Source organism: Globicephala melas, chromosome 8 (assembly GCF_963455315.2).
Source record: "Globicephala melas chromosome 8, mGloMel1.2, whole genome shotgun sequence".
Classification (NCBI taxonomy): domain Eukaryota; kingdom Metazoa; phylum Chordata; class Mammalia; order Artiodactyla; family Delphinidae; genus Globicephala; species Globicephala melas.
The window spans coordinates 59,979,696-60,006,181 of NC_083321.1; the positions used below are offsets into that span (position 1 = coordinate 59,979,696).

Below are 26,486 nucleotides of genomic sequence, written 5' to 3' on the forward strand. Positions count from 1 at the left end.
TGATTGTGTTACTGTAAATTTCCCCTTTTATGGCTGTTAGTATTTGTCTTATGTATTGAGGTGCTCCTATGTTGGGTGCATAAATATTTACAGTTGTTATATCTTCTTCTTGGATTGATCCCTTGATCATTATGTAGTGTCCTTCTTTTTCTCTTGTAATAGTCTTTAAAGTCTATTTTGTCTGATATAAGAATTGCTACTCCAGCTTTCTTTTGATTTCCATTTGCATGGAATATCTTTTTCTATCCTCTCACTTTCAGTCTGTATGTGTCCTTAGGTCTGAAGTGGGTCTCTTGTAGACAGCATATATACAGGTCTTGTTTTTGTATCCTTTCAGCCAGTGTATGTCTTTTGGTTGGAGCATTTAATCCATTTACATTTAAGGTAATTATCGATATGTATGTTCCTATTATCATTTTCTTAACTGTTTTGGGTTTGTTACTGTAGGTCTTTTCCTTCTCTTGTGTTTCCTGACTAAAGAAGTTCCTTTAGCATTTGTTGCAAAGCTGGTTTGGTGGTGCTGAATTTTCTTGGCTTTTGCTTGTCTGTAAAGGTTTTAATTTCTCTGTCAAATCTGAATGAGAGCCTTGCTGGATAGAGTAATCTTGGTTTTTCCCTTTCATCACTTTAAATATGTCCTGCCAGTTCCTTCTGGTTTGCAGAGTTTCTTCTGAAAGATCAGCTGTTAATGTTATTGAGATTCTCTTATATGTTATTTGTTGTTTTTCCCTTGCTGCTTTTAATATGTTTTCTTTGTATTTAACTTTTGATAGTTTGATTAATATGTGTCTTGGCATGTTTCTCCTTGGATTTGTCCTGTATGGGACTCTCCATTCTTCCTGGACTTGATTAACTATTTCCTTTCCCATATTAGAGAAGTTTTCAACTATAATCTCTTCAAATATTTTCTCAGTCCCTTTCTTTTTCTCTTCTTCTTCTCGGACCCCTATAATTCAAATGTTGGTGTGTTTAATATTATCCCAGAGGTCTCTGAGACTGTCCTCAATTCTTTTCATTCTTTTTTCTTTATTCTGCTCTGCAGTAGTTATTTCCACTATTTTATCTTCCAGGTCACTTATCTGTTCTTCTGCCTCAGTTAGTCTGCTATTGATCGCTTCTAGAGAATTTTTAATTTCATTTATTGTGATGTTCATGACTGTTTGTTCGCTCTTTTCTTCTTCTAGGTCCTTGTTAAATGTTTCTTGTATTTTCTCCATTCTATTTCCAAGAATTTGGATCATCTTTACTATCATTTTTCTGAATTCTTTTTTAGGTAGACTGCGTATTTCTTATTCATTTGTTAGGTCTGGTGGGTTTTTACCTTGCTCCTTTATCTGCTGTGTGTTTCTTTGTCTTCTCATTTTGCTTAACTTACTGTGTTTGGGGTCTCCTTTTCGCAGGCTGCATGTTCGTAGTTCCCACTGTTTTTGGTGTCTGCTCCCAGTGGCTAAGGTTGGTTCAGTGGATTGTGTAGGCTTTTGGTGGAGGGGACTAGTGCCTGTGTTCTGGTGGATGAGGCTGGATCTTGTCTTTCTGATGGGCAGGTCCACGTCCGGTGGTGTGTTTTGGGGTTTCTGTGACTTTATTATGATTTTAGGCAGCCTCTCTGCTAATGGGTGGGATTGTGTTCCTGTCTTGCTAGTTGTTTGGCATAGGATGTCCAGCACTGTAGCTTGCTGGTCGTTGAGTGGAGCTGGGTCTTGGCATTGAGATGGAGATCACTGGGAGATTTTCGCCTTTTTGATATTACGTGGAGCTGGGAGGTCTCTGGTGGACCAACGTCCTGAACTTGGCTCTCCCACCTCAGAGGAACAGCCCTTATGCCTGGCTGGAGCACCAAGAGCCTGTCATCCACATGGCTCAGAATGAAAGGAAGAAAAGGAAGGAAGGAAGGAAGAAAAATAAAATAGTACTAAATTTTTTTTAAAGTTATTAAAATAAAAAACAAAAAATCATTATTAAAAATTTTTTAAAGTAATTTAAAAAGAAAGAAAGAAAGAACAACCAAACCAAAAAACAAATTCACCAATGATAACAAGCACTGAAAACTATACCAAAAAAAAAAAAAAACCGGACAGACAGAACCCTAGGACAAATGGTAAAAGCAAAGCTATATAGACAAAATCACACAGAGAAGGATACACATACACACTCACAAAAAGAGAAAAAGGGAAAATATATATATATATGTTGTTGCTCCCAAAGTCCATCTCCTCAATTTGGGATGATTCGTCGTCTATTCAGGTACTCCACAGATGCAGGGTACATTAAGTTGATTGTGGAGATTTAATCCGCTGCTCCTGAGGCTGCTGGGAGAGATTTCCCTTTCTCTCCTTTGTTCGCACACCTCCCAGGGTTCAGCTTGGGATTTGGACCCGCCTCTGCGTGTAGGTCGCCTGAGGGCGTCTGTTCTTTGCTCAGACAGGACGGGGTTAAAGGAGCCACTGATTCGGGGGCTTCACAGCTCCGTCCCACTGGTGCAGGTCCCGTCCCTATTCTTTTTTTTTTTTTTTTTTGCGGTACGCGGGCCTCTCACTGTTGTGGCCTCTCCCATTGCGGAGCACAGGCTCCGGATGCGCAGGCTCAGCGGCCATGGCTCACGGGCCCAGCCGCTCCACGGCATGTGGGATCGTCCCGGACGGGGGCACGAACCCGCATCCCCTGCATCAGCAGGCGGACTCTCAACCACTGCGCCACCAGGGAAGCCCCTGTCCCTATTCTTTTGTTTCTGTTTTTTCTTTTGCCCTACCCAGGTACGTGGGGGGTTTCTTGCCTTTTGGGAGGTCTGAGGTCTTCTGCCAGCGTTCAGTAGGTGTTCTGTAGGACACCTACAGAACACCTGTAGTAGCGTTCTGTAGGTTGTTCCACATGTAGATGTATTTCTGATGTATCTGTGGGGAGGAAGGTGATCTCCCCGTCTTACTCTTCTGCCATCTTGAAGCTCCTCCTCCTGATTCATCTTTGTAGTCTTGCTCCTCTCCATTCTGCTCAATAAATATTTGTTGAATGAATGATTGCTTTCTGGACCAAGCCTCCCTGTTTACTAAGTGGAAAGCTGTGAACATCTGTTGTGTTGCCTGTTGAGCATCCCTTCCCTCTTTCTATTAACAGTATCCTTCCTTCCTTGAGAGCCTGCAGCTCTTCCATTCCCACCAGCTGGAGTCCTCTCCCCATCCCCACCCCAGGCTCCTGCTGCGGCTCCTCTGTGAGCTGCCCAGGGGTCTTCCATTAACACTTCTTTTCTTGACTAAGTTGGCTAGAATTTATGGGTCAGAGAGACCACATGAAATATAACTTTATTTTAGGACAATATTGAAGAGTTAGTCCCTTGCAATACTTTCAAAAATTCCCTTTAAATAAGGCTTACTCTTCTTAGGTAAAAAAATCTGTTGCTCAGACTTCTGACCACAGTCCTGCTCCGCTCCAAGATGGCTCTCAGGTGAGTGGGTTGTGGCTTACTTTGTCCTCTTTGCAGGTAGAAGGAAAGGGTTCTTTGGGTTCACGTGATATTCTCTGGCCTCCCTGGTCTCCACAGCAGCATCTCTTGTTTCCATGACAGTGTTCCTTGCCCACTAGAGGGATGCTTGCCCTGCTGGCATCTGTGTCTGAAGCCAAAGCTGGCATTGCTTGTAATCTGGTTTTGCAAGGCTTGGCAGAGGCTGCAGTACTTCCTAGTTGCCACACTCACCTCATCACTGATGGCTCTAAAACCTTCGCATATCCTCCATTGGCTTCTGGTTGGGGTGAGATCGGATGTGGGGTGGGGTTCATCTTTCTCTGCTGAATCACCCCTGACCACAGTTGGTTGGAAAGCAGGCTCTCAGACTCAGCTACCTCCTGCTTCCCCATTTCAGGGTTCAGTGGAAGCTCCTGTGTTCCAACAAATCCCATGGGAAGAGAGAGCAGCTAGAGAGAGGCTGTAGCATTGAGCTTCTTTCACGTGGCCAATCCCCAAATTCTTATGGACATGTCAGGGAACCTGGCCCACCATGCAACCTCCTCCCAGGGTCCCAAATAGGGAGTGGGCCAGGAACCCTCTGCCCTAATTATTCTCTTCAACTTGTCAGGGTTGCAGCCCGGGCAGAGGAATGGAGCACAGTTTGTCTACCTCTCCAACTCTGTTTCTTCTCTTCTGCCTTCAGCCCACCCTCTGTCTTCAATATAACCTTGGATTATAAAGGATGGGCTTCACTTTTGCTTCTATCTTATATCCTGTCTTTTCTGCTTGTAGTTTTATGGCTATCTTATTTACACCATGGGAAAAATTCTATTATCAAGCTGACATGTGAAATGGGGACAGGGGCTTCCCTGGTGGTATAGTGGTTAAGAATTGCCTGCTAACGCAGGGGACACAGGTTTGAGCCCTGGTCCGGGAAGATCCCACATGCTGCAGAGCAACTAAGCCCATGTGCCACAACTACTGAGCCTATGCTCTAGAGCCCACAACTATTTAGCCTGCATGCCACAACTACTGAAGCCTGCATGTCTAGAGCCCGTGCTCCGCAACAAGAGAAGCCACCGCAGCGAGAAGCCTGCACACCTCAACGAAGAGTAGCTCCCGCTCACTGCAACTAGAGAAAGCCTGCGTGTAGCAACGAAGACCCAATGCAGCCAAAAATAAATACATAAAAGAAATTTATATAAAAGAAAGGGAACAAAATAAATTTAGACTTTATTGCCTTGCCTTATAATGTCAGCAGCTGACTGTTACCTTTCTCTGCATTCCTTCTTTAAGGATTCAATTTTCCCTCTGTCTACCCCACCCCTCACCAGCTGCCAAGAAAGGTGAGTAACTTGGCTGACTATGGAGAAAATCGGGTCATGTGCATGTAAATCTACGTTTGTATTTCTCAGATTATTTCCTTTATACCTTTGACTAAAGAACCCTAGCTGATATAAGCAGCGTGATACACCATTCACAATTTGCCTGTGGATAATTTAATCTTTCCTTTTTGCTAAGGCCTTTCCAAGAATTACCCCAAAGAGAGTTGATCAAGAGTATGAGAAACAGATGGGACCATCACACTGGGAGCAGGAGACTCAAGTCAGGTTTGGTGAGCAGAAGCTAATCCCTTCTGATTCCATGAAGTGATGCAAAACACCCTGGAACCCAGATGCCAACTGTGGAGACTGTGGGAAGCAGGGGCAAGAGATCTGACAATTCTAAACCACTGGATAAATCACTGCATTTGACTGAGCTTAAACATGATTAGGATGTGAGGCAAGTTGAGGGCTCAGAGTTAATACATTAAAATGGTAGTAGATAAGCAAAGAAAGAAACGATCTGAATCCTCACATTTTTGACTGTGAAAATTATATCTCTCATATGAGGTTGGATTTGTTGCCCTTTCAATCAGTTACTCACTATGTTTCCATGCTTTGGATGTGGGAAATACTGGAAGAATTATAATGAAGATGTTTATCATCAAGTTTGGGAAGAAGTAGGAGCCTAAGGTAATTAAGAGACTATTAAAAGCCAAAATGTGAAAGATCTGAAGGTTCTTTAGGACTTCCCCCAAGCAGAGGGTCCCACCCTGGATCAGTTAGTCCAAATGAAATAAAGATAGGAAAAATGACTGGCATTGGGTTTCCCACTGTGGGGGTAGGAGGTTACAGACAAGCAAGGGGAGGAGGCTAGAATGATCTATGTGGTAATGGATTAGAGTGGAGACATCAGTATGAACTCATGTTTAGCTTAATAGAGAGGTGATTACATTTAGAAACATTTTAGGTATGTATATTATACAAGTTAATACATACACATTTATGTCCTTGTTCTGGCAGCCTGGGAAATGACACCTCAGTAGCCGTGAGAGCATCTAACCCCTAGATCTCAGGTTTCTTTCCCCCACCTTCAATATATGCTTATTTATGAAATTAAGAGCAAAATATGTACATACACAAAACACTCAGAGACACCAAAGGACCCTAAGGCCTCAGATTAAATACACCCCCAACCGCAAGCAGGGGTTCATAGAAACAGTAAGCCAGACGCCCTCCCCCTCCCATATTCAGAACTGATTCACGCGGGAGAAGGCAGATGAGGGCAGGGAAGAGGGAAGGCGAGAATCCACCCACGGGCAGAAGAAAGTCACACCCCTTGCGGCACTCACCCCAAACTTTTCCTATAAAAATTTTCCCCAAAAAACCATCAGGGAGTTTGGGGTTTCTGAGCACGAGCCATCCTGTACCCTTGCTTGGCTCTGCAATAAACCAGAGTCTGCTCCAAACTCTGATGTTTCTGTTTCTTTGATCTGATTGTGCATCAGGCCCACGGAATACTCCACAGAGGCCACGAGCAGAGCCGCCGCGAGGCCCAGAGGCGGGGGCAGAGGAGAGGCCTTCCCCAGGCTGCCCTGGCTCCGGCTCCCCCTCCCCCCACCAACACTGCCTCAGACACAAAGCCGGTACTAGGCCTCACAGTGTTTCCTCACCTCTCCAGGTCCCAGCCAGTGGCCTGGGGGCTTTGGCAGACCCTGGTGATGCCCCCGAGGCTCCCTGAGGCTTCCTCTCTCCGATGGCTCAGCACTTCTCTCACCTTTCACTCCTGACGCCTTTCTCGCCAGTACCTTGAGCTTAGGCCTAGAAACCACCCCCTGCCACTCTCGGATCCTCACCAGGCGCCGGCAACACCTCCTGGCGAGATCTCAGTTCCTAATACCAATCTCCAGTGAAAGGAACCAGGGTGCCTTGGAGAAATGGCTCCTTCTAGGATTCAGGCAGGAAATCTACAAAATGAGCCTGAATCTCTTGTAGAGCCAGAAAGTAAGAAAGTGCTCAAAAAACATCCACAATGACGTGGGTATGCCAGAGGAACGCAGGAGCCAAATGAACACGCTCCCAAGGGCCGAACCTGAAGCAATCTGAGTAACAAAACAAAGTGTTATTGGATTATAACCGAAAATTTAGAATATCTACTAGTCTCTGCTGATAGAAACAAATTATTGACTAAATAAACGGGGGAGAATAGACAAATCTCCTGTGCTCCTTAGCCCTCAAGGACTTGAAGCATAACTCCCTTCTAATTAAGGGCAGGCTGTGTCCAGTGACTTCCTTCCAAAGAATGCAGCATGAAAAGGGGGATGAAAGTAACTTCACAGCAGAAAAACTTGAAAAAGCCTACCTCAGCCAGGTGGACAAGGTCAACATCAACAGTGATTAAGTCATGCACCCTTAATCCGCTGTAATGAGAATGGCTGTTCAGCTCTGTGAGCATCCTTCCAAAAACTCATAATCCCAGTCGAATCATGAGAAAACATCAGATGAATCCCAAGTGAGGGACATTCTATAAAATACCTGATCAGTACTCCTCAAAACTGTCACAAAAACAAGATAAGTCTGAGGAACTGTCACAGCCAAGAAGACTAAGGAGACACGATGATGAAATGTTAATATGGTGTCCTGGATGGAATCCAGGAAGAGAAAAAGGTAAAAACTAAGGCAATCTGAATACAGTACGGTCTTCAGTTAACAACATATCAACATCAGCCCATTGATTGTGACAAGTAGTTATGGGCTGCACCCTGCAGGCCTACACGGCCTGCACTTGCCCAGCTTTAAGACCAAAGAAAGAGCCCAGAGTCAGCAACAGAGATATCAATGGTTAATGGATAGGGTGCTTACCTGCCCGGAGAAAGGCCCTGGAGTGACACCCAACTGTGTGCAGCTATCAGCGGGGAGGACATGGCGGCAGGCTTTGCTCCTGGGGGTGGGGGAAGGGGAGGTTGCCAGTTATAGCTTGGCTCATTAGTTACCAGGGAAACTAGCAGAGGGGCACGCCCCTCACCGCCCCTTTGATACGAACAAGCATCAGCTGAGGCAGGGGCAAGCTTGTAGCAAGGTGAGTCAGGTGCATAGGCTGTAGGTGAAGCAGGGACTGGTGAAGCAGAGAATGGACAGAGAGCAAGCAAACAGCCATCCTGAGTGGCCTGACCATAGAGTAGTTAATAGAGGGAATTGGCTGGAGAGTATATGGGAATTCTCTGTACTATATTTGGAATTTTCCTGTAAATCTAAAACTATTCTAAAATAAAGAGTTTATTTTAAAATGACTGGCATTGCAACATGTGGCAGGGTGGGAAAAAATTACTGCTAAACTGGAATAATTTTTTGTCTTTCTCATGTGATAACCAGGGATGTTTCTTTGCCTTTTGACAGTGACTCATTCCGAGCTTGGAGCTCAGGGGCCGGTGACCCAGGTAGGAAGCAGATGGCTGTCTGCTTGTCCATCAGGCCAGCCTTCTGGGCCTTTACTTGGTAATCACTGCTCCAAAGCAGATCCTTAATTAGCATTAATGAAGCTTGTCTGGTGTAGCAGTAAAGGACACTGAATGAGGGAGGCTAAAGCCTGAGCTCGAGACCCAGCTCCGCCACCAGCCGTGCGACCTTGGGGGAGTCTCTTCTTCCTGCAACCCTGATTTATTCGCCTCTAAGATGGAGAAGCAAATGGCCTTGTCTCTTTCACAGGGTATGAGGACCAATGAATAAACAGACTCTCAAATGTCTAACAGCGTCAAATTTCTATCAGTAGGATTTGCTGATAGCACAGGGTGATACTTGGCCACATCATTGTTGGGGGAACCACTGACTGAAACCGCCCCCCACTAGCCAGGCAAGATGGTAACCACTTGCATGAGTTATGTTACAACAGGGGGTCCTGGTAAGGAACGCGGAACTAACAAGTAACCACCGACCGGAAGAACGAGGGAAAGGTCAAAAGGAGAGAGGAGGGCTTCCCTGGTGGCGCAGTGGTTGAGAGTCCGCCTGCTGATGCAGGGGACGCGGGTTCGCGCTCCGGTCCGGGGGAATCCCGCATGCCGCGGGGCGGCTGGGCCCGTGAGCCATGGCCGCTGAGCCTGCGCGTCCGGAGCCTGTGCTCCGCAACGGGAGAGCTCACAACAGTGAGAGGCCCGCGTACCGCAAAAAAAAAAGGAGAGAGGAGATGCCAGTCCATATGTTCTACCAACCTCCCAGAATCCTTCTCTCTGGACTACATCTTGGCTGAATGATGCGTGTGCCACCAGGAAGGGCCCTGAGTCAGAACGATTGGCCAGAGACAACCCGGAAACTAACCCGACAACCCGGAAACTAACCCGATTCCCATAAATCCCGAGATTGTGAACCACGTGGCAGAGCAGTTCCCCTGGGCTCCCTTACTCTCCTGCTCTTCACCCAGCTGCCCCTTCTCAATAAAGTCTCTTGCTTTGTCAGCATGTTTGTCTCCTCGGACAATTCATTTCTGAATGTTAGGCAAGAGCCCACTCTCAGGCCCTGGAAGGGGTCACCCTTCCTGCAACATCATAAGAGAGATTCAGCAATGAACAGTGAGGCCAAACAAACTGCAACGTCGGAGTTTGGAGCAGAGAAATGTTTATGGGATGGCGAAGCAAAGAGAACGGGTGGCTCCTGCTCAAAACCCCCAGAACTCCCTGATGGTTTTCAGGGAGAAATTTTTATAGGCAAAATTTGGGGTGAGGGCTGCAGGATGTGTGACTTTCTTCTGATTGGTCAGTGGTGAGGTAATAAGGTGGTGCTCCAGGAATCTTGTGCTCAGCCTGAAGTTACCATCCTCCACCTGGTTGGGGGTCTTCGTTCTTGCAGAAGAACTCAAAGATATTGTTACATATATCCCTTGAGGAGGCACCAGGATCCTGCTTTAATTGCTGCACTGTGGTTTCTTGACCATTCCTCCTTGGTTTCTGCATTCCCTATTGCCCTGATTAGTAGCTGTCTGGATCTGCCCTTTGGAACTCAGGGAAGGTCTAGGAGGCTGAAGGCTTCATCCTGCAAATAAGAAATGGAGAACCTGGAAAGGCTTTTGTGCCCAGGAGGGCCCCAAAAGGTGCTGCTTGGTTTCACTTGCAGCTATGAGAAACAAGCATTCTGATTCGAATTTCTGGGTGTTTGTATCCTGTGGTAACATTAAAATAATCATGCAAATCTGAAAAAAAAAAAAAAGAAGGTAATAGCAGAAACAGGACTTATTTATCTCATAGGTTTAGGCTGCATATTTACTCTTTTTTTTAAAAAAAAAAGTTGAGTTTAACTTGCTTTTAGTTTTTATAGAATTTTTTTTTTTAGAATATTTTTGATTTAAGTCTCCAGGTCAGGAAACTACCACTTCCAAGGGAATAAAACCTTGCATGTGGTTCTAAGGAAAGTGTTTTAATGCCCCAAGTTGTAGTAACAGAAAAGAAGGCCTCATTGCACCATTTTACTTTGCAGCAGGTCTTTGATGCCTCAAATACTCAGTGTTACAAAGAAAACGGAAGCTCTCCAGCTCTACAGATTTCCCTAATGAGCGCGGGGATTGTCCTATGTCTTGACTACTTGTCCAAGTTGTTTCTTGCTTCCCGAAATTGTTGCCACCTATTAGGCATACCAGTTCTGGAATACCAACCTCCATATCTCACACTAATCTTACCTGCCCCTCGTCTCCCACCTGGCCAGCTAGCCTGTGCTAATTGTCATCTTAACTGGATATAGGTAAGCCAATCAGGTGGCCAATGTGATTGGATGGGGAGGTGTTTTGTGTGCATCTCAGCCTGTGGATAGTGATACTGTTGGCTCGAAATGCCTCTGGGCACTCACCTGGGCTCACAGGGAGCCCCTACAGATGTCTTCCTTTCCAGAGCCAATGCTGCGATTGGACTGGCCCTTGTGGCTTTTACTGTGATTGGAAAACACCCTTAGCAATAACGCCTTTGAAAGGACAAGATTTCTTACTCACAGATCCTGGAAAACACATGGCATGCCTGGGGCCACACAGAGAGGCTGTGGATGTGGGGTGTGGCGATGGGGAGAGGGAAAGAGCGGGCGGAGGGTGGGGGAGGGGGGCAGAGAGAGAGAACCTGGCGTTCTGCTTTTATTGGAGTCGAGGGTGGGAGAGCTAGTGTTCCACAGGTTCACTCTTTATTGGTGAATTTAATACCTAAGAGCCCGAATTAAAGTGAGGAAAGAGAAAAACAAGCAGTCAAAGGGTTAGTTATCAGAGTCAGCCAGAGAAGTCTAAAACGAAGGAAACTTCAGGGGTAGGCGGCCTGGCTCTTCCTCTAGTTGAGTCGCTGGCAGTGTGTTTATTGGAGATAGCTGGATGCCTGGGTAATCAAAAGCTTAATGTTAGGCACTTGCATTACAATTAAAAAAAAAAAACTCGCAGGGTTTACACCACAGGATGAAATATCTGGGGGTTGACAGATTCAGGAATGCTAGTGAAGAGACTCAGTTTTGTTTTGTTTTTTTTTGCGGTATGCAGGCTTCTCACTGTTGTGGCCTCTCCCGTTGCGGAGCACAGGCTCCGGACGCGCAGGCTCAGCGGCCATGGCTCACGGGCCCAGCCGCTCCGCGGCATGTGGGATCTTCCCAGACCGGGGCACGAACCCGTGTCCCCTGCATCGGCAGGCGGACTCTCAACCACTGTGCCACCAGGGAAGCCTGAAGAGACTCAATTTTGACATAAAGTTTCTTCCCAGGGTGTGAGCAACAAGGGCAAATCGTGAGCAGGTGTACGTTTGACTCCTAGATGTCAAGGTCTCTCTCCCAAAGTCTTTATGCACTCACTGGTCTGTTTTAGAGCGTCTGTGTTTTAATTCTCTCTCCCTCTCTTTTTAAAAATGTCTCTGCTCCCAGGCCTGCATTCCTTTAGAAGACAGGTTGTGCCCTGGGCATTTGTTTTTTATTTCATCGTCTAAATAGAGCCTGGCTCCAAGCAGGTGGTTACTGTTTGCTGACCAAATGTGTAAGGAATGACGGCAAGATAAATAACTAATAAAAAATGCCAGCTTCTATGCAAACATTTTTCTTGTGGGGCATTTTAAATTAAGCAACTGCTAGCTCTTCCTTGCCTGAAATGTTCACTTAAATACTCCAGATTTTAATGTTGACTGACCCTAGGTTTAAAACATGGCCTATATTCTTATCACTTCATACCCTGAAGAATTTCAGGTAGTCAAAATCAAACCACCAGTTGTTAAGGAAAAGGATTGTGGATTTGAAGCCAGATTTGGTGGCTGTAGTCAATTAGAATGAGTAATATTATAAAAAGAAATTGGCTTGGAAAGACCAAAGGGAGAGATTTCCTTCACTGGGGGGTTATTCATACCAGAGCTGCTAGATGAGGGAGCACGTCGCACACAGTATTTCTGCTGAAAGGTTACTACTAAGACTAGTAAAGAAACAGGAGTGGGCCATGAAAAATCAAACAATCCAATTAGCATCTGTGGGGAAGGGGACCCTTCCTCCCTCCCCCACCAAGCCCTCTGGTGCCTTTTGGCTGGTTGAATTGAATAATTAAAAGGACATAAGGCAGATTAACAGGAGAAAATCAAATTGTATCACCTACACATGGGGAATTCACATAAGCATGAAGGATACCAAAGACAGTAAGGCAAGACAAAGCATATATGTCATTTCGGACTTAAGGAGAAGGATATAGGAGTCTGGGACTTCAAAGGGAAGCCCATACAATGTTGTTTTAAATTTTTTTAAATTAATTTTTATTGGAGGATAGTTGTTTTACCTAGAATCTTGAAAATAATCCAATAAAAGACTGAAAAATTAAATTCAAGATTTAGATTTCTCTCATGAAGGATGTGGACCAGGGCTTTGGAAACGGAAAAGGTGTATGTTCACATTTGGAAAAAGCCATCAGTTCTTCAGTTTCTTTACTCTGATTTAGGCCTTGACTTAGATAGTGGTCATTTTTTAGTAGGTTTAGGTGGATGTTTCCAATTTCATTCCCTGTCTCAGTTGGGTGAAGAGGGTCTATGCATTGGTTTGTGTGGCTCTGAAAGTAGGACCAGTGAGGAAAAGCTAGGAGGTGGCAGAGAAAAGGACTTAGTGGTTTGCGTTCTCCGCGGTGGCACCCCATCTTCAGCAGGAGAGGAGGCCCCTGGGAGCTGGCTGAGTGTGGGTCATGGCACTGTTTCTCAAAGTGTGACTGTGACTGACAGGAAGGAATACATTTTACACCTGACACAACATGAAACAATATTCATCCTTACTACACGTGTGGCACTCTATAGAGTTTCTGTTTCGTTGAAAAAAAGTGCTGGTTTATGACCCACTGGTGGGTGGTCAGTATCAGTGTGAAAAATGAGACTGAATTAGAGCCTGGTGACTCCAGTGTCAATATCACCTGGGAGCTTGTTAGAATCAGAATCTGCATCTAAGGCGATCTTACAGTGAAAGAGGAATCAAAGGTAACCACCGTGCATCTAAGGCGATCTTAAGTGAAAGAGGAATCAAAGGTAACCACCGTGATTCAACCCTATTTGTATTCCAGCACGCGGGAGTAAAGGGGATGGAGAGTGCAGGCACTTTTCACCGGTAGCTGACATCGTGGGAAAGCAGTGCTGAGTCAGGCATGGATTCTGTGTCTCTCAAGCGGGCTACAGTAAACGTTTTGACCTCAGGTCCAGCTGTGTCTGAGGGACCCCTGGGAGGTGAGAGAAAATGGCCCTGTGTCACATGGCAGGTGGCCAGGGGCTGGGCACTAAGCCCATCCCATAAATCAAGTTATCTGTTATTTCCCTTTTGTTATAGCCAATCTTTAGCAAAGTTTGCCTAAGTATTCCAGCTTTGTCCCAACTGTGCCAAGGGGGATTAGGGACAAGGTCTGGACTTGACAATTGGCTGTAACATTGGAAGGGGGAAAGGATCAGTTTCATGACTGCAGTAGTGCCTCCTGAGATGTCCCTAAGGGAAAGGTGAGTCACAGAGGACCACGACTGGGGTTATGAGACCCAGCGGCCCTGGGGCGTAGAAGACATTGTCCCCTGACAACTTCAGAGACTCTGGGTCTGGTTTGTGTCGAGAAAGCTGGTGACCCCTCTAAAATGTTCCTTATCTTTGTGCCCCACTGAGGCTTTGAAATTCTGTCGCTGGATGTTTAGTCTCAGAGTATCTACAAAACGTCCATGGTTGCATAGCTAGGGCCTCTTAGGTTCAAAGATGTGCAGTCTTTTCTAACTTTTGAGACTTCCAGAATGATTGTGTTTTAAAAATAGTTACAAAGGAACGAAATAGGACCCAAAGAAAAGTCAAAAGCTCTTCTAGCTTTTTTCCCCCTTGAATAAACACACCCATTATTGAGAGAAACTGGCTTTTTGTGTAGTGTTACCACTAATATTACACCTGATGAGACTGTGCAAATGTTAAAAATTGAGTAATTGTTGGAATGTGAGGCCTGCATTGGGCTTGCAGCCTCAGTCAATGTCTTCTGCTGCCTCTGATCTGCTCGGCTCACTGCCGCCAAGGACCATGGACAGAGGCGGGGCACCTGGTGGAGACTCCTGCCGGCACACTGTGCTGGCCAGGGCCGTATGACCAAGTCTGGCTTCCCCAGTGGCTAATCCAATTATGTGATAGTTTATTGTGAAGCAAAATGTACTTCAAAGTGATCACTTCAATGGTGAAATTTCAACCCTTCCAGGGGAGGAATTTGTTTTGGCCCCCCAGCTGTCAGACCTGTGCTGTCCGAATGTCTACATGCCAAGGAATATGTTTAACCTGGAGGGAAGAATCATCTGGCAGATTCAGGTTCTCAAGCCTGACATTTTTGGTATGCTCAGCTCTTTGGAGCTGGTATGTTTTTTGGCCCCACTACATATGGAAAATTGACACCTTCTTTCCCATTTATGCCTTTCTTGGCATCATTAGTATCAGACAAGAAAAAATTATTTCTCTCTATTCTTAGGACCTTCTGGAATCTCACAATTTTGAAACTGGAGAATTGATTTTTTTTTTTGAGGTAGATGTGAGGGTCTTTAAAAAACCCATCATTTGGGCTTCCCTGGTGGTGCAGTGGTTAAGAATCTGCCTGCCAATGCAGGGGATATGGGTTCGATCCCTGGTCCGGGATGATCCCACATGCCGTGGAGCAACTAAGCCCGTGCACCACAACTACTGAGCCTGGGCTCTAGAGCCCACGAACCACAGCTACTGAGCCCGCGTGCCACAACTACTGAGCCCGCACGCCTAGAGCCTGTGCTCCACAACAATGGAAGCCACCGCAATGAGAAGCCCGAGCACTGCAGTGAAGAATAGCCCTCACTTGCTGCAACTAGAGAAAGCCCGCGCGCAGCAACGAAGACCCAACGGAGCCAAAAATAAATAAAATAAATTACCCCCCCCCAAACCTATCATTTAATACCTTGTTCACCCTTGGCAAAATCCTGATTAAAAGCAGGCAAGATGGCAATCGAATATTCAAAAATATTCAAAAGCAGCACTTTCAGCTGCTCTAGGCAGTGCCAATATTTCTCAGAGCGAATCTACTCTAACTACACTTAAGTTCTAAAATCAGACAAGTCTGATAAAAATAGAAATGAATGATTCTATTCTTCGTGAAATAAGACAAATTATGCTTTGGGAGAAAATAATTTGCTATAAAGTATAAAATGTTTTAATATTTATATCTTATAATAAAACCATGACATGTTTATAAACACTCTATCAAGCATTTTTACAATGGGGCCACCGCTGACAACTGGAAACGCAATAAATATGCAAAGACACACTGAGTATGAAATATACATCTTGATTTTATAATCGTGTGTGCTTTATTTTTTACACAAATGGAATGGAAGTGTCGAATATTTACACTTAACAGGAGTGTAAGCTGTGCAGTGTCTCTGTAAACTCCAGCCCAGGCAAGGAGTATGTTTCCCTCCCTCCCATCCGGCACTACAGCTCAATGGAGAAGCATCCTGTCAGAGAGAAGCACAAAACTGTCATATCGAAATCTCACGCATACAGCCTGGTGCACTCAGAAGTTAAGACACATTTAGGAAACACAGATTCAAAAAGGAGAGAAGAAAAGTTTGCCATCTCATTGGGAGTCAACCTTGTCATTTGGTAGTCTGTCCTCCTGAGTTGCTAGGGAGCTTCTGTAGTCTATCTTTTAGATGATCTTTGTCTAAATCATTCACCTTAGTTTATCCTCAGCTGCTACAAGAAACTGCACAGCTGTACAAGAAATGATTTCCGAAGCACAGTTTTCAGTGAGGAAGGATATTTACAGACTAAAGTGTGTGTGTGGGTTTCCATCCACATTCATTTGTACCCAATGTAGTATGTGTATACATGATAGACATACCACATATACCATACGTACAGAGAAGTAAAATGTATATCCACAGAATTCTGTAGGGAGTCCTCTTTCAAATCAGTTGTCATGGGAGGTACTCCACATACTCTAAGGGAAATGTCCCCTTTTGTCCTCTTTAGGAGCGACAGATTACTATGATAAACTTAGGAAGTAGCCTGAGTCTTTGACTTAAATATTTTTGTAGGAATTTAGGCAGGACCAAGACAGGAAAAAAGAGATGTAATTTCACCAGCAAGTCCATTCAATCTCACCAGAGCAATCACCAGCTGAAAAGCAGAGGGAACTTCACATGAAAATAGGAAAAAGAAAGCTTATGAATGGAGAAAAAGTCTCTCTCCAAACCAAGGTGATGGCATGGCTTCCATGAGAAGGAAGAGGTTTGGTGTCAGAATAATTGCTGGGGCCAGAGTCTGCCTTTATTGAAAGGAAGTGTCCTCAGAGCCGTGGGATGGTGCTGGGAGCAGGCTCACTTTGGACCAGGCTTCAGGCAGAGGCACCCAGGTGCCGGCAGGGCCCAGAGCACATGCATCATCACTGCCAGGGCAGCGGTGCAGGCTGGCTCAGTGAGGTGTGATGGAGCTGGCTCCAGTGCAGGACCTCATTCAGGCTCAGCTTTGCCTTCTGGGCTGCCTGGGTGAGACGGCGACCCAAAGAATTTGTGTCGTTAGTCCAGTGTATGGACTTGCTGTCTGAATCAGCCATGAGCCCTTTTAGGACGGAAACACTAAGGAGTGGGTTATGGGAGAGGAGATGATCAGAGATGTGAGAAGAGAAAGGACAGGAAAGGTGGAGGAAGAGGAAGAGGAAGGGGAGAGACTGAGAGTAAAGGAGAGATAGACAAAGAGACTGGGGATCAAAGGGGAGGGAGAAAAGAAGGAATGCGGGAGAAAGCCAACAACTCAGAGAAGACGGGAAGGAAGGATAAAAGGAGAGGTACACAGAAGAGAGCTGGAATGAGACAGAACTAGGAGGGGAAGAGCAGAGGGAAAGAATGAGGAGAAAGAAGAGGCAAGAGCCATAGGAGCGGGGAGCTTTTCCCTGGCTCGGAGTCCTGAAGGGCTGGCAGTAGGATCTAAGACAGCTCAGAGGCACCTGAGTGCAGGCTTCGTAAAGATGGGCGCACTCAACAGAGCGAACCCAAAAGCTTGGAGCCGGGAGAAAAAGCCTGCAAAGAAGTGGCCAACAAATTCTGTGGGAGGAGAGCAGAAAAACAAATGCCCCTGCAATTAGCTGACAAATGGGATTTTGATTTTGGTAAAGCTGAGACCCCCGTGGTGCTACACATTGTACCAGAGCATGAAAAATAGCACCAGTGAGACGATCTGGCACTTTTCCGAAAGGGCCCAGCATGTGAAGGTGACGTTGCGCCCCCAGCAAGCCTTCAGATTGGAGAGAGCTCTCGACAAAGTTTGCAGTGTTAGCACCAGTCTGGCCCCAGGCTCCAAGTGCATTTGCACCAGTTGTAATCTGGGTAACTTTCATGCCATTTCCACACAAGTCGTCAGATTTGCTGCAAAACACACTGGTTCACTGGAGCCGTAGAGACCTCAACATTGGGAAGCGCAAGACAACACAACAAATGGAGGTGTAAATTCTACAGGAAAAGACCCTCTCTCACCAATTGGCTTGGTGATTCTTCAAGCAAATATATATGTATATATATATTTATATAAATCTACATAAAAAAATCAGTGCAAATGCCAATTCTAATCAGAAGCATCTACACTAGGAAAATAAATAATTATATTACTACAAAACCAAGGGTTGGTGCGTTCAATCTGATTGTACTCAGCCACAGCAATACTTAAGATTAAATGGAAAGCACATCACATGACCCATGGAAACATCTATTCATTAGTGACAGTCCTTTACATAAATGGTTGCATGCTTAGTTGAGAAACCAAAGAAGTCATCATGGCGGCCTAAAAGTCGAGCTGGGATCAGGAATGGCATTCTGGTGGCAGAAAACTTCTGGGAGTAAGACTGATGAAAGCAGGCCTTGACCTGAAACTGGCGAATTGCAGACATGGACACATTTTTGACATTTTGAGTGCTCCAAGGAAGTCTTGGGAAATTTAACTTTCATCAGAGGGAAAAATGCACTGCTAGCCCTTCCATTGGTAAAGGTAGCCTCAAGACTATAGGTAGATGCATGACTTTGCATTTTTGTGTTTGTTTTGGTGACTGCAGCCGGGCAGACAGTGGTAGTTTAGTGTAAGACGAATAATGCTTGCTTTTGGAAAGAGACCCTCATTCTGAGCTCTGATGTTCTTACTGTGAAGAAGCCCCATCACTGCTGATGGCTGTCTCTTGCTCTCCCATCGCAGCCTGCATGCTGGTTTGCTGCACAGTGTGGCAGAATCCCTGCCAGGTCTGATGTACCCCAGAGATAAGGCGATGGGGCTTAGTTTGGGCATGTATACAACCCAGAGTTGAGTAGTTATTGAGATCACTGAAAAGTCTCTCTCTAAACGCCCTGGGCACAAGCAATGCTGATGTCACCAATGGCTCTAAAGTGGGATATAGGCTTCGGGAGGTTTCTTTTTGTAAATCATCATTATTATAATTGCTAAAAAATAAACTTGGTCCAGGCGCATCCCCCAAGAAAGGCAGTTCAGTTGGTTGAGCTCAAAGTCATTAATGGTCTTTCCTGATGGTTCTATCTCTTTGTCCGGTACACAGAAAAAAAAGTCTGTACCCCTCACGCCCCCCCAACCAGATGCTTCCCTTCTCTCTCTCTTCCTCAGAGAAATAGTGCATTTTGGGGCAGATCTCTCCATGGCTCTATACCTTCTCTGGCTATTACAAAACCCTCAGTTACTTGTGAAACAGACCAAAAAAAAGTCCTAATTATTCATGATGGCCAAAATACTAAATGATCCTTTAAGAACTGTATGTAAGTTAACTAGGAACAACATTATTCAACTATTTGCATGGCAGGCCCAGGTTGTTTAACAAGAGAAAAGCAAAAGCAAAAACTTCCCTTTACATCATTTGCATGAGTTTGTCTCTGAAAGCCATCAGCTTAAAAAAATGCATTAACCAAATGTCCTCCAAAAATATTCATGAGGGTAACTCATTAAGGGATGTGCTCCATGGGAGTGTATCACTAACGTGGAAGGGAGATCATGGGAGGTAAGTGAGGGAGAAGTCTTTGTCAGGCTTCAGAAGGAACTCAGATGCTCTCAATGGATCATTGGCAACAAAAGGGAGAGTGCAGCTTTCTGGTGTTGAATTGGACCATCTGCAGATAGTGCATACATTTAGTCTTTCAATGAATTAATCTTTACAAAATATTTCACAAAACTTCTTTAACCTATAGAAATTCATTTCTATACATTTAATATATTTTTATTATATAAATTATTCTCATCTTTAGTGCCTTCTTTAAGTTTATAAATGGCAAAATAGACGATAAACAATCATAAAGCTAACCCCAGGTGGAATCCCCTCCTCAGTGAGGTCAGTCCTCCACACACTCGCAAATTTTATGAAATGCTTGTCTTTGCAGATGCCAGGAAAAGAAACTACACACTTATCCTTCCCTGATATTATGCCGTCTCCAAAGGGACTCCTTTCTTTTTTTCCCTTCGTTCTTTCTTTTGCTTGTTAAGAAATCAAAGGAGGTGCATAGTTATAAAATTCGAAGTGTACCAATTACAGATGTGGGTAATGGGAAGGTTGGTGAAGTTCAAGTGCTGGCAACTTTTCTTTAAAGCAAAAAACACAGGGAGCTCAGCAGCTAAATCAGCTCTGGACATCTGCTGGGTGAGGAGGCTGCCCATCTCTTGGGCACAAAGCCCGTCAGAGGTTCATCCCTACCCCTGGCACTCTGAGCAAAGCAAAGCCTTCCCGCGTACTGCACTGTCTTTTCTGTCCCACCCTTTGGCCCCTCCTTCTCCTTCATGGCTTCACACAGTTTGTGTTGTACATTCATAAGAATTCACATTGACTGCAAAAACATAAATGCAACAGAAACATAAAAACCTCCAAGTAGTGTATTATATATATTTTGTTCTTCTAAATGCTCTTCTGTCATTGTTGGAGGTGCAGTGGCTAATTTATAACTTCTCCTTTGAGGGAATCCAGATGAAAGGCCCAGATTGCTCTTCAATAACAAGCTTGCATTGGTTATAGATATCTTCTAAGGTGTCACCTTGGACAATAGCTAGAACAAAAGCAAACACACTGGAGTTAGGAATCACTCGCTGGCTGGTGAAGAACCACCATCGATCATGCAGCAGAAGCTCAAAGAGTGACAGACAAACTCATCAGGAAGCTTAATATTACTTTTTATTAGTAAGAAAAAGCAGAAATTCACTTAAGCAAAGTCACAACAATGATTTAAAAAAATTCTTACAAGGCACGTCCTAGATTGGTAATAAATGCACCATGGGCTTCCTACTTTCTACATGTCGCTCTGTAGTTCTGCATAATGAATCATTCATTTATTTAAATTTTATGGGTGTGTACTCTGGGCCAGGCACTGAGCTAGGCACTGATCAATTTTCAGATTGAGAGCTCCCTGTTATCAAAGAAAGCCAGACTTATATTCTCCGTACTGTACTTATTTTGTAAGGGGCAGAAATTCAAATATTTTAGACACAGAGGAAATAATAAAGATTTTAGAAGAATCTTTAGTTAATCTCCTCAACCCCCAAAACCTTTAAAAGAAAACCCCATTCATTCTCCAAGTAATCTGGTAAATCGAGATTTTACCTTACAGGGCTGTTTGTAGTGAGAATACCTTATGGGCAACTACTCGTAAAAAACATAAAAATAGGAGGAAACAAACAAACTGTGTATTACCTAAAACACCAAGTCACTTACAGTAGATTTAAATACATTTTATTATCTCCTTTGAACAGCAGCTATCTTGTAGACAGATACCCCAAACACATCAGTCCTATCCGTATGACACTAGGGCTTAAAAATAAACTGTGACTGATACATGGTTTAGATCTGCAAAAACAATCCTCAGAATGTACTGATTATGATATTTTATTCCTGAATATAAACCACTGGTCAAAATGTACATTGTTTTCATTTAAAAGAACATCTTGGATGTTCTTTTAGGATGAAACATAACTCATATCTTTGTTATTAACCAAAATTTTACTTAAGATTTACCCAATTCAACATATTTGCAAACTGCTAAGCCCATGGCATTTTCATATTCTGAGTGAGAGAAAAAAGAAAACACCAAACTTCATGCAAGGTAACTCAGGAGGAAAGTCCTTGTTTTTAAACCATCAGTGGTAAGGCAAATTCCATAAGTGTTTCATGAACGCATGTTAAGGATAAAGAACCCAGGACGTGATACCCAGGACAAACTATCCCCCCAAATTCATGTTTCCAAGGAAATATTTAAAAAGAAAAAAAAAGTTTTGCATTGAGACTTGACATGGAATTAATTGAAATACAGAAAGTGTTTCAACATTTTCTTCAAGTGCTGCTAATGGGGAGACAGACCCATAGGTCCCTGAAGCAAAGGACAGAGGCCCTGGGCTTGCTTCCCAAGAGTAACTGCTTTGGATGGTACACATTTTGAGCCTTAAAAGTTTCTTTTTCAAATTTTCTGATGATCTCAGGGAGAGAAGCTGAATGAGGTATTAATGCTTAAAATCTCCTTAATAGCAGGAGATAGCTCAGTGGCATCTGCCACTCACTGTTTCGGGTAGGGCCAGTGGGAACCTGGAAGCTGAATCCAGAGAAGAAAGAAACCAGAGTTTTGGATCAAATGGAAGTAGAAGGAAATAAGGGGTTTTTAGCAGGAAGGTCTTAGGGCCCAGGTACACCAGGCCCAGAGCCCTCTCTATACCAAATGTCAGACAATTTATCTCCTTTCTCACAGCACAAATGTAAATGCAGTTTTACCTGTAAAATATTCTCCAAATTCTTGTTCTAGCTTAATTGCACGGTCATAGGTTTTCTTGGCTTGTTCCTCTGTTAAACGCTTATTCATCTCCCTGGGAAAATGAGAGTTTGCTATTAGAACACAAAGGGAACATACCAAATCCTGAAACACTACAATGCATGGCGAAAATGAGTCCTGCAGGAAGCCTAGTGTAATCTTAGCAGCAGCAGTCTCCTATTCCTCTTTGCTGGAATATTTTCAGCCACTAAGACTCCCTCCCAGGGGGCTCACTCTCTCGGAGGGCAGTCTCTTGGTCCCACATGGGACTGAAGCAGGATCTGTTCTGTCATGATTTCCAGTCACTGGTTCTGTCCTCTGCAGCCCCGCAGAGTAGGACTGAACTTCCTTCCTCCATGTCAGGCCCTTGGGTCTTTAAGTCAAGTGCTGATGTGACTCTCGAGGCTTCCGCTCTTCCAGCAAAAACTGTCCTGCTTCCTTCATCTATTCTCTCATTGGATATAATTTCCAAATCCTAACTTCCTGGCCACCCTTCTTTCCTTAGACTTTGTTCTCATCTATCTCAACCTCTTTTAAACATGGGATGTAGAATTGAACGCAATCTTCTAGGGTGGCCAGAGGGAGGAGAGGAGAGGAGATGGAGAGAAGGGAAGACACATCACAGCCTTTCAGAGCTCATTATATCTAAGAGAACAAGACTTGACTGTTCTCAGGTCCTGACCTCGCAGAAAGCTTTGATCTCTCGACTCTCCCATCCTCCCCAAGGGCTGCTGTTCATCTTCAGTGTGGGCAGGAGACATGTGGAGTGGAGAAAGAGACAGTGCTTCCAACGAATTATAGAAAATGTGACAGGCCCCTCAGGCGTGTGTATCTTTCAGGCCGAAAAAGCATTCTGTACCTTGCACGGCTCAACTTCTGCAAACAGTGAGGCATGTCTATAGCAACAAGAGCCCTGAACTTCCTCTGTTTTTATAATCAGTGGAATTTCAAGGAGCTGCTAAAGATGGCTTGAATTAAAGATACAGAGAGAAAGGAACAATCAAAAGCGCTGGGACCAAAATATTTTCAAACAGACTCTAAGCAAGTCATATCAGATAGTGAGCCAGAGAGAGGAGCTTGGCAAGAAGGAATCTCCGATGCTTATTTTGTTTATTTTTGTTCGGACAGAAGAACGGGCTGTAAAGGAATTACGCTGGGCATTCTCTGTCCTTCTTTCTGTTAGTCTGTCAGCCACTGGTGTATCATTAACTGTATGTTAGTGCTGCTTAATCAATCGTAAGATTATTTAAATCCAATCTAGTCTCAAGGACAAATTGAGGAGGGAGGAAAAGGGAGAATAACCTAATCTATTGATTCCCAACCAGTGTCAGCTTTATCCTCTCATGTCCTCTAGGTGTTAACATTTTTTGCCAACCAAAGTGTACTTATTAAGTAAGAATTATTTTATCTTCCCATTTTTCTTAATCAAAGACTGACAATCATTGCCTCTGATCATCATAAGAATACCAGTGTGACTGTACTGATAAAAGTTCAGCTAAGAGCAAAGACAGTTTGGTTGGTCCATCGGGAGGCATCGCAGGTACAGGTAGAATTTTGAAGGCATTGCTGCTTTCGCATGTCACTTTAGGATGCCAGATATCTGGGTCTTGAGCATGTAGTCTCAGGTTAATTCCTTTTTCAGAGCAAGTAACTGAGGTCAGAAGTAGTAAAGGAACTTGCCTAAGGTAAAAGAGTGAATTTGATGTAAGAACTCAAAGGTTTTTTTTTTTTTTGAAACCAATTTTTAGTGAAATAGACTTTCCAGTATGCCAAGACTTTCTTTCAAAAGAGGCCCTTATTTAGAAAAACACAAAACAAAACTGAAGTCTGACACTAACACAATTCTGGACTTGATGTTGATGGCTGCAATATACAGAAGTGGGAGTTTCCTGAAGTCTTGTTGTTGAAGTAAACTCATCTTCAACTGAGGGATGGTATCTATAATTCTCTTCCTAAACAGCACTAGCCCTAGAAGCTTTGAGCGGCTGCCACTCTTGGGTGGCAGGAGATGCTGGGCTAAACCAAGGTATCTTCTCACAGAAAGAAAGTGTTTTGCTCCAGATGTCACGAAATCATGTAGTTCTGGTTCTTCTTTGACTTCCCTGGTCCATACTAGTCTGTCTTCTCTGAATTCCCTTTGCGTTTATTGTAGCAATACTGAATTTAGGATTTTATCCTCTAATACGTGAACTTGTTTTGTCTCCCTGCCCAATCTGCTAGTTCTTTGAGGGCGGAGACCATGGCTTCTTCACTAGCATGTGGCATGGAGCTGAGTCAACACTTAACTTACTGAATGAATAAGTGAACGAAGAAATGAAACAATGAATGACTGGAGAGCTAGACAAACATAATTATGATACAGTTGAAGACAGAAGTAAACACAGGCCATCATGGGAGCAAGAAGGTAAAAGCAGATTGGGGTGGAAGTGTGGGGAGCCACAGGAAAGCTTCTTATCGCCATGGGATGGGGGTGGGGAATAGAAGTCACATGGCAGGTACAATGTAAAAAAACACCTGTTTCATATACACCCTTGATTTTATGCTCCTCTGAAGAGTCAGCTACGTATGTGCTAATAAGTGCTGTGGTTTGATGTGGATGATGCACTTGAGAATAATGTGTGTGATGATCTATCAGTGCCTAAATGTGGCAGCTGCCATGCTTTTGTTCCAGGTGACCTAGCCTTCACCCCTCCCTGCGGAATGGGCAATTCATGCCAGCTTTGCTCCTCAAGTAAAACCCTCAGAAAAAGAGTGAGCTAGAAAGGAAGCATCTAGCATTTCCTAATAAGATCACATTGGTTTGAATGTCACCGTTACGGTACTACACATATGGCTGCAGCAAATGATGTCAGAGTCACTGTCTCATTGTGGAGTCCAGCCTTCAGCAGGCTTGATTTTCCTTGATGATACATGGCCGTGACAGGGCCCTAAGGCAAAACTAAACAAGGCATCTCATAGTTGTGGAAAGCAGTAGACCTTCTCCTGCTGAGAACATCCCCCAGTGTTGCACTGAACCAAATGTGCAGCTGCGGTTTCTCCCTCAGGCCTCCCTTTCCTCAGAAGCCACTTATCCCATTGCATGTTTATGATGTGAAAACTTATTTTTCTATTTCTGAAACGGGCCTTTAAGATGCTGTTCCCAGGAGGTGGGGGCCATATTTCTATGCTTCTTATTAATGTTAGCAGTACTAGTAACATTTACGAGGCCCTTCTCAGATTATAAATCACTTTTACTCAAGGAAATTTGCGGTTGCTTAATTCACTTTGCTCAATGCCCAACACAGTAGCTTACAAGAGGAGGAATTTAATATGTACCATTAGGGATAATACTATCAACAACCATTATTTTATCTTCAACACATATTTTTCCACAGTGCTAGCTGTGGGCAAAGCTCTTTATGATATATAAAGAGGTATTAGTACATAATTAGTACCTAATTTAGGTATTAATACCTAAATTCATGGGGCAGAAGGTACTAAGAGTGACCTCCTGACTATTTTTTCATCCTGGTAAGAACTTTGTCCATCTTTTATTTATGGGAGTCTATTCTGCTTTTAAGATATATCTCTGGCAATTTCCCTAGAGATCGACTATGTATTTAACTTAATTCTCTTAGACTGCAATTCCAGCTACTGTCGCTTATTCCTTCTAGAGAAGGTGCCGAATAATTGGTCGATATCCTCTACAAGTAACTGCTTTCTCCTCTGGGATAAATGATTTCATTTTCTTTGGTCTTTCCATAAACACTGTTTTCTAGTACTTCGTGGTTCACTTCCGAACCCTGCCAAATGCTCTAATGTCTTGAGGCCCAAATGGAGGCATATTTGGGCAAAGCTCTTACAATGGACACAGTGGTATCATCTCTTGTGGCCTCTTGGAAATGGCACTGTTTACATGGTTTGTAATGATAAAATAGTCTTATTCCTCTTACAATAAAGTAACTTGAAATCTTTTATAGTAATAATAGCTACCATTTAGTGAGTGATTATTATATGCCAAAGACCATATGGAGAACTCTACATTCAAGACGCTGTTTAACCTTGACACTAGCTCTATGAGGTCTGCATCATCAATGTGCTTAGTTTAGAGGTGAGGAACTAAATCTTACAGATGTTAAGCAAATTGCCTGAGCTCACATAACTGAACAGTAGCAAAGGAAAGAACCAAACCTAGCCTGATTAATTTTCAAGTCCCTGCTCTTAGCCTTTTTGCTCGGCTACTTTTATGGCTACTGCAGCGTCACTTTTGTATGAGAGTGGTCTACAAAATAATGCCACCAATTTGTATCAAATTGGCACAAAAAATATTGTTACTTTACAGCCAGATCATGAATATCTGCCCATTTTGTTTACTGATTTTTGCAGGAAGATATTTTACACATTCGCTTAAAGATAAAAAGAACAAAAAAATCCAAGTCATGCATTTTCCCCTTGTTTATAAACATACACAGGTCTGGAGCTTTT

General features: G+C 43.9%; 1 protein-coding gene and 1 pseudogene across 27 annotated transcripts in view; both read right to left on the minus strand.

Moving 5' to 3' along the window:
* Positions 1–15,537: 15,537 nt before the first annotated feature.
* Positions 15,538–17,559, minus strand: LOC115841710 (uncharacterized; annotated as a pseudogene).
* A 245-nt stretch (positions 17,560–17,804) lies between these two features.
* The window catches only part of DLG2 (discs large MAGUK scaffold protein 2), a 2,016,902-nt gene continuing 2,008,220 nt past the window's right edge, over positions 17,805–26,486 (minus strand). For 26 of the 27 annotated variants that reach the window (XM_060303825.1, XM_060303817.1, XM_060303816.1 and 23 more), the window contains 2 exons: positions 21,986–22,077; positions 17,805–20,276 (listed from right to left, as the gene is read on the minus strand). In XM_060303825.1, the coding sequence (XP_060159808.1) occupies positions 20,170–20,276; positions 21,986–22,077 (199 nt within the window). In that variant the 3' untranslated portion in view covers positions 17,805–20,169. Of the gene's footprint in view, positions 20,277–21,941; positions 22,078–26,486 lie in introns of those variants that run through there. The other variant, XM_060303840.1, reaches the window with a different exon arrangement.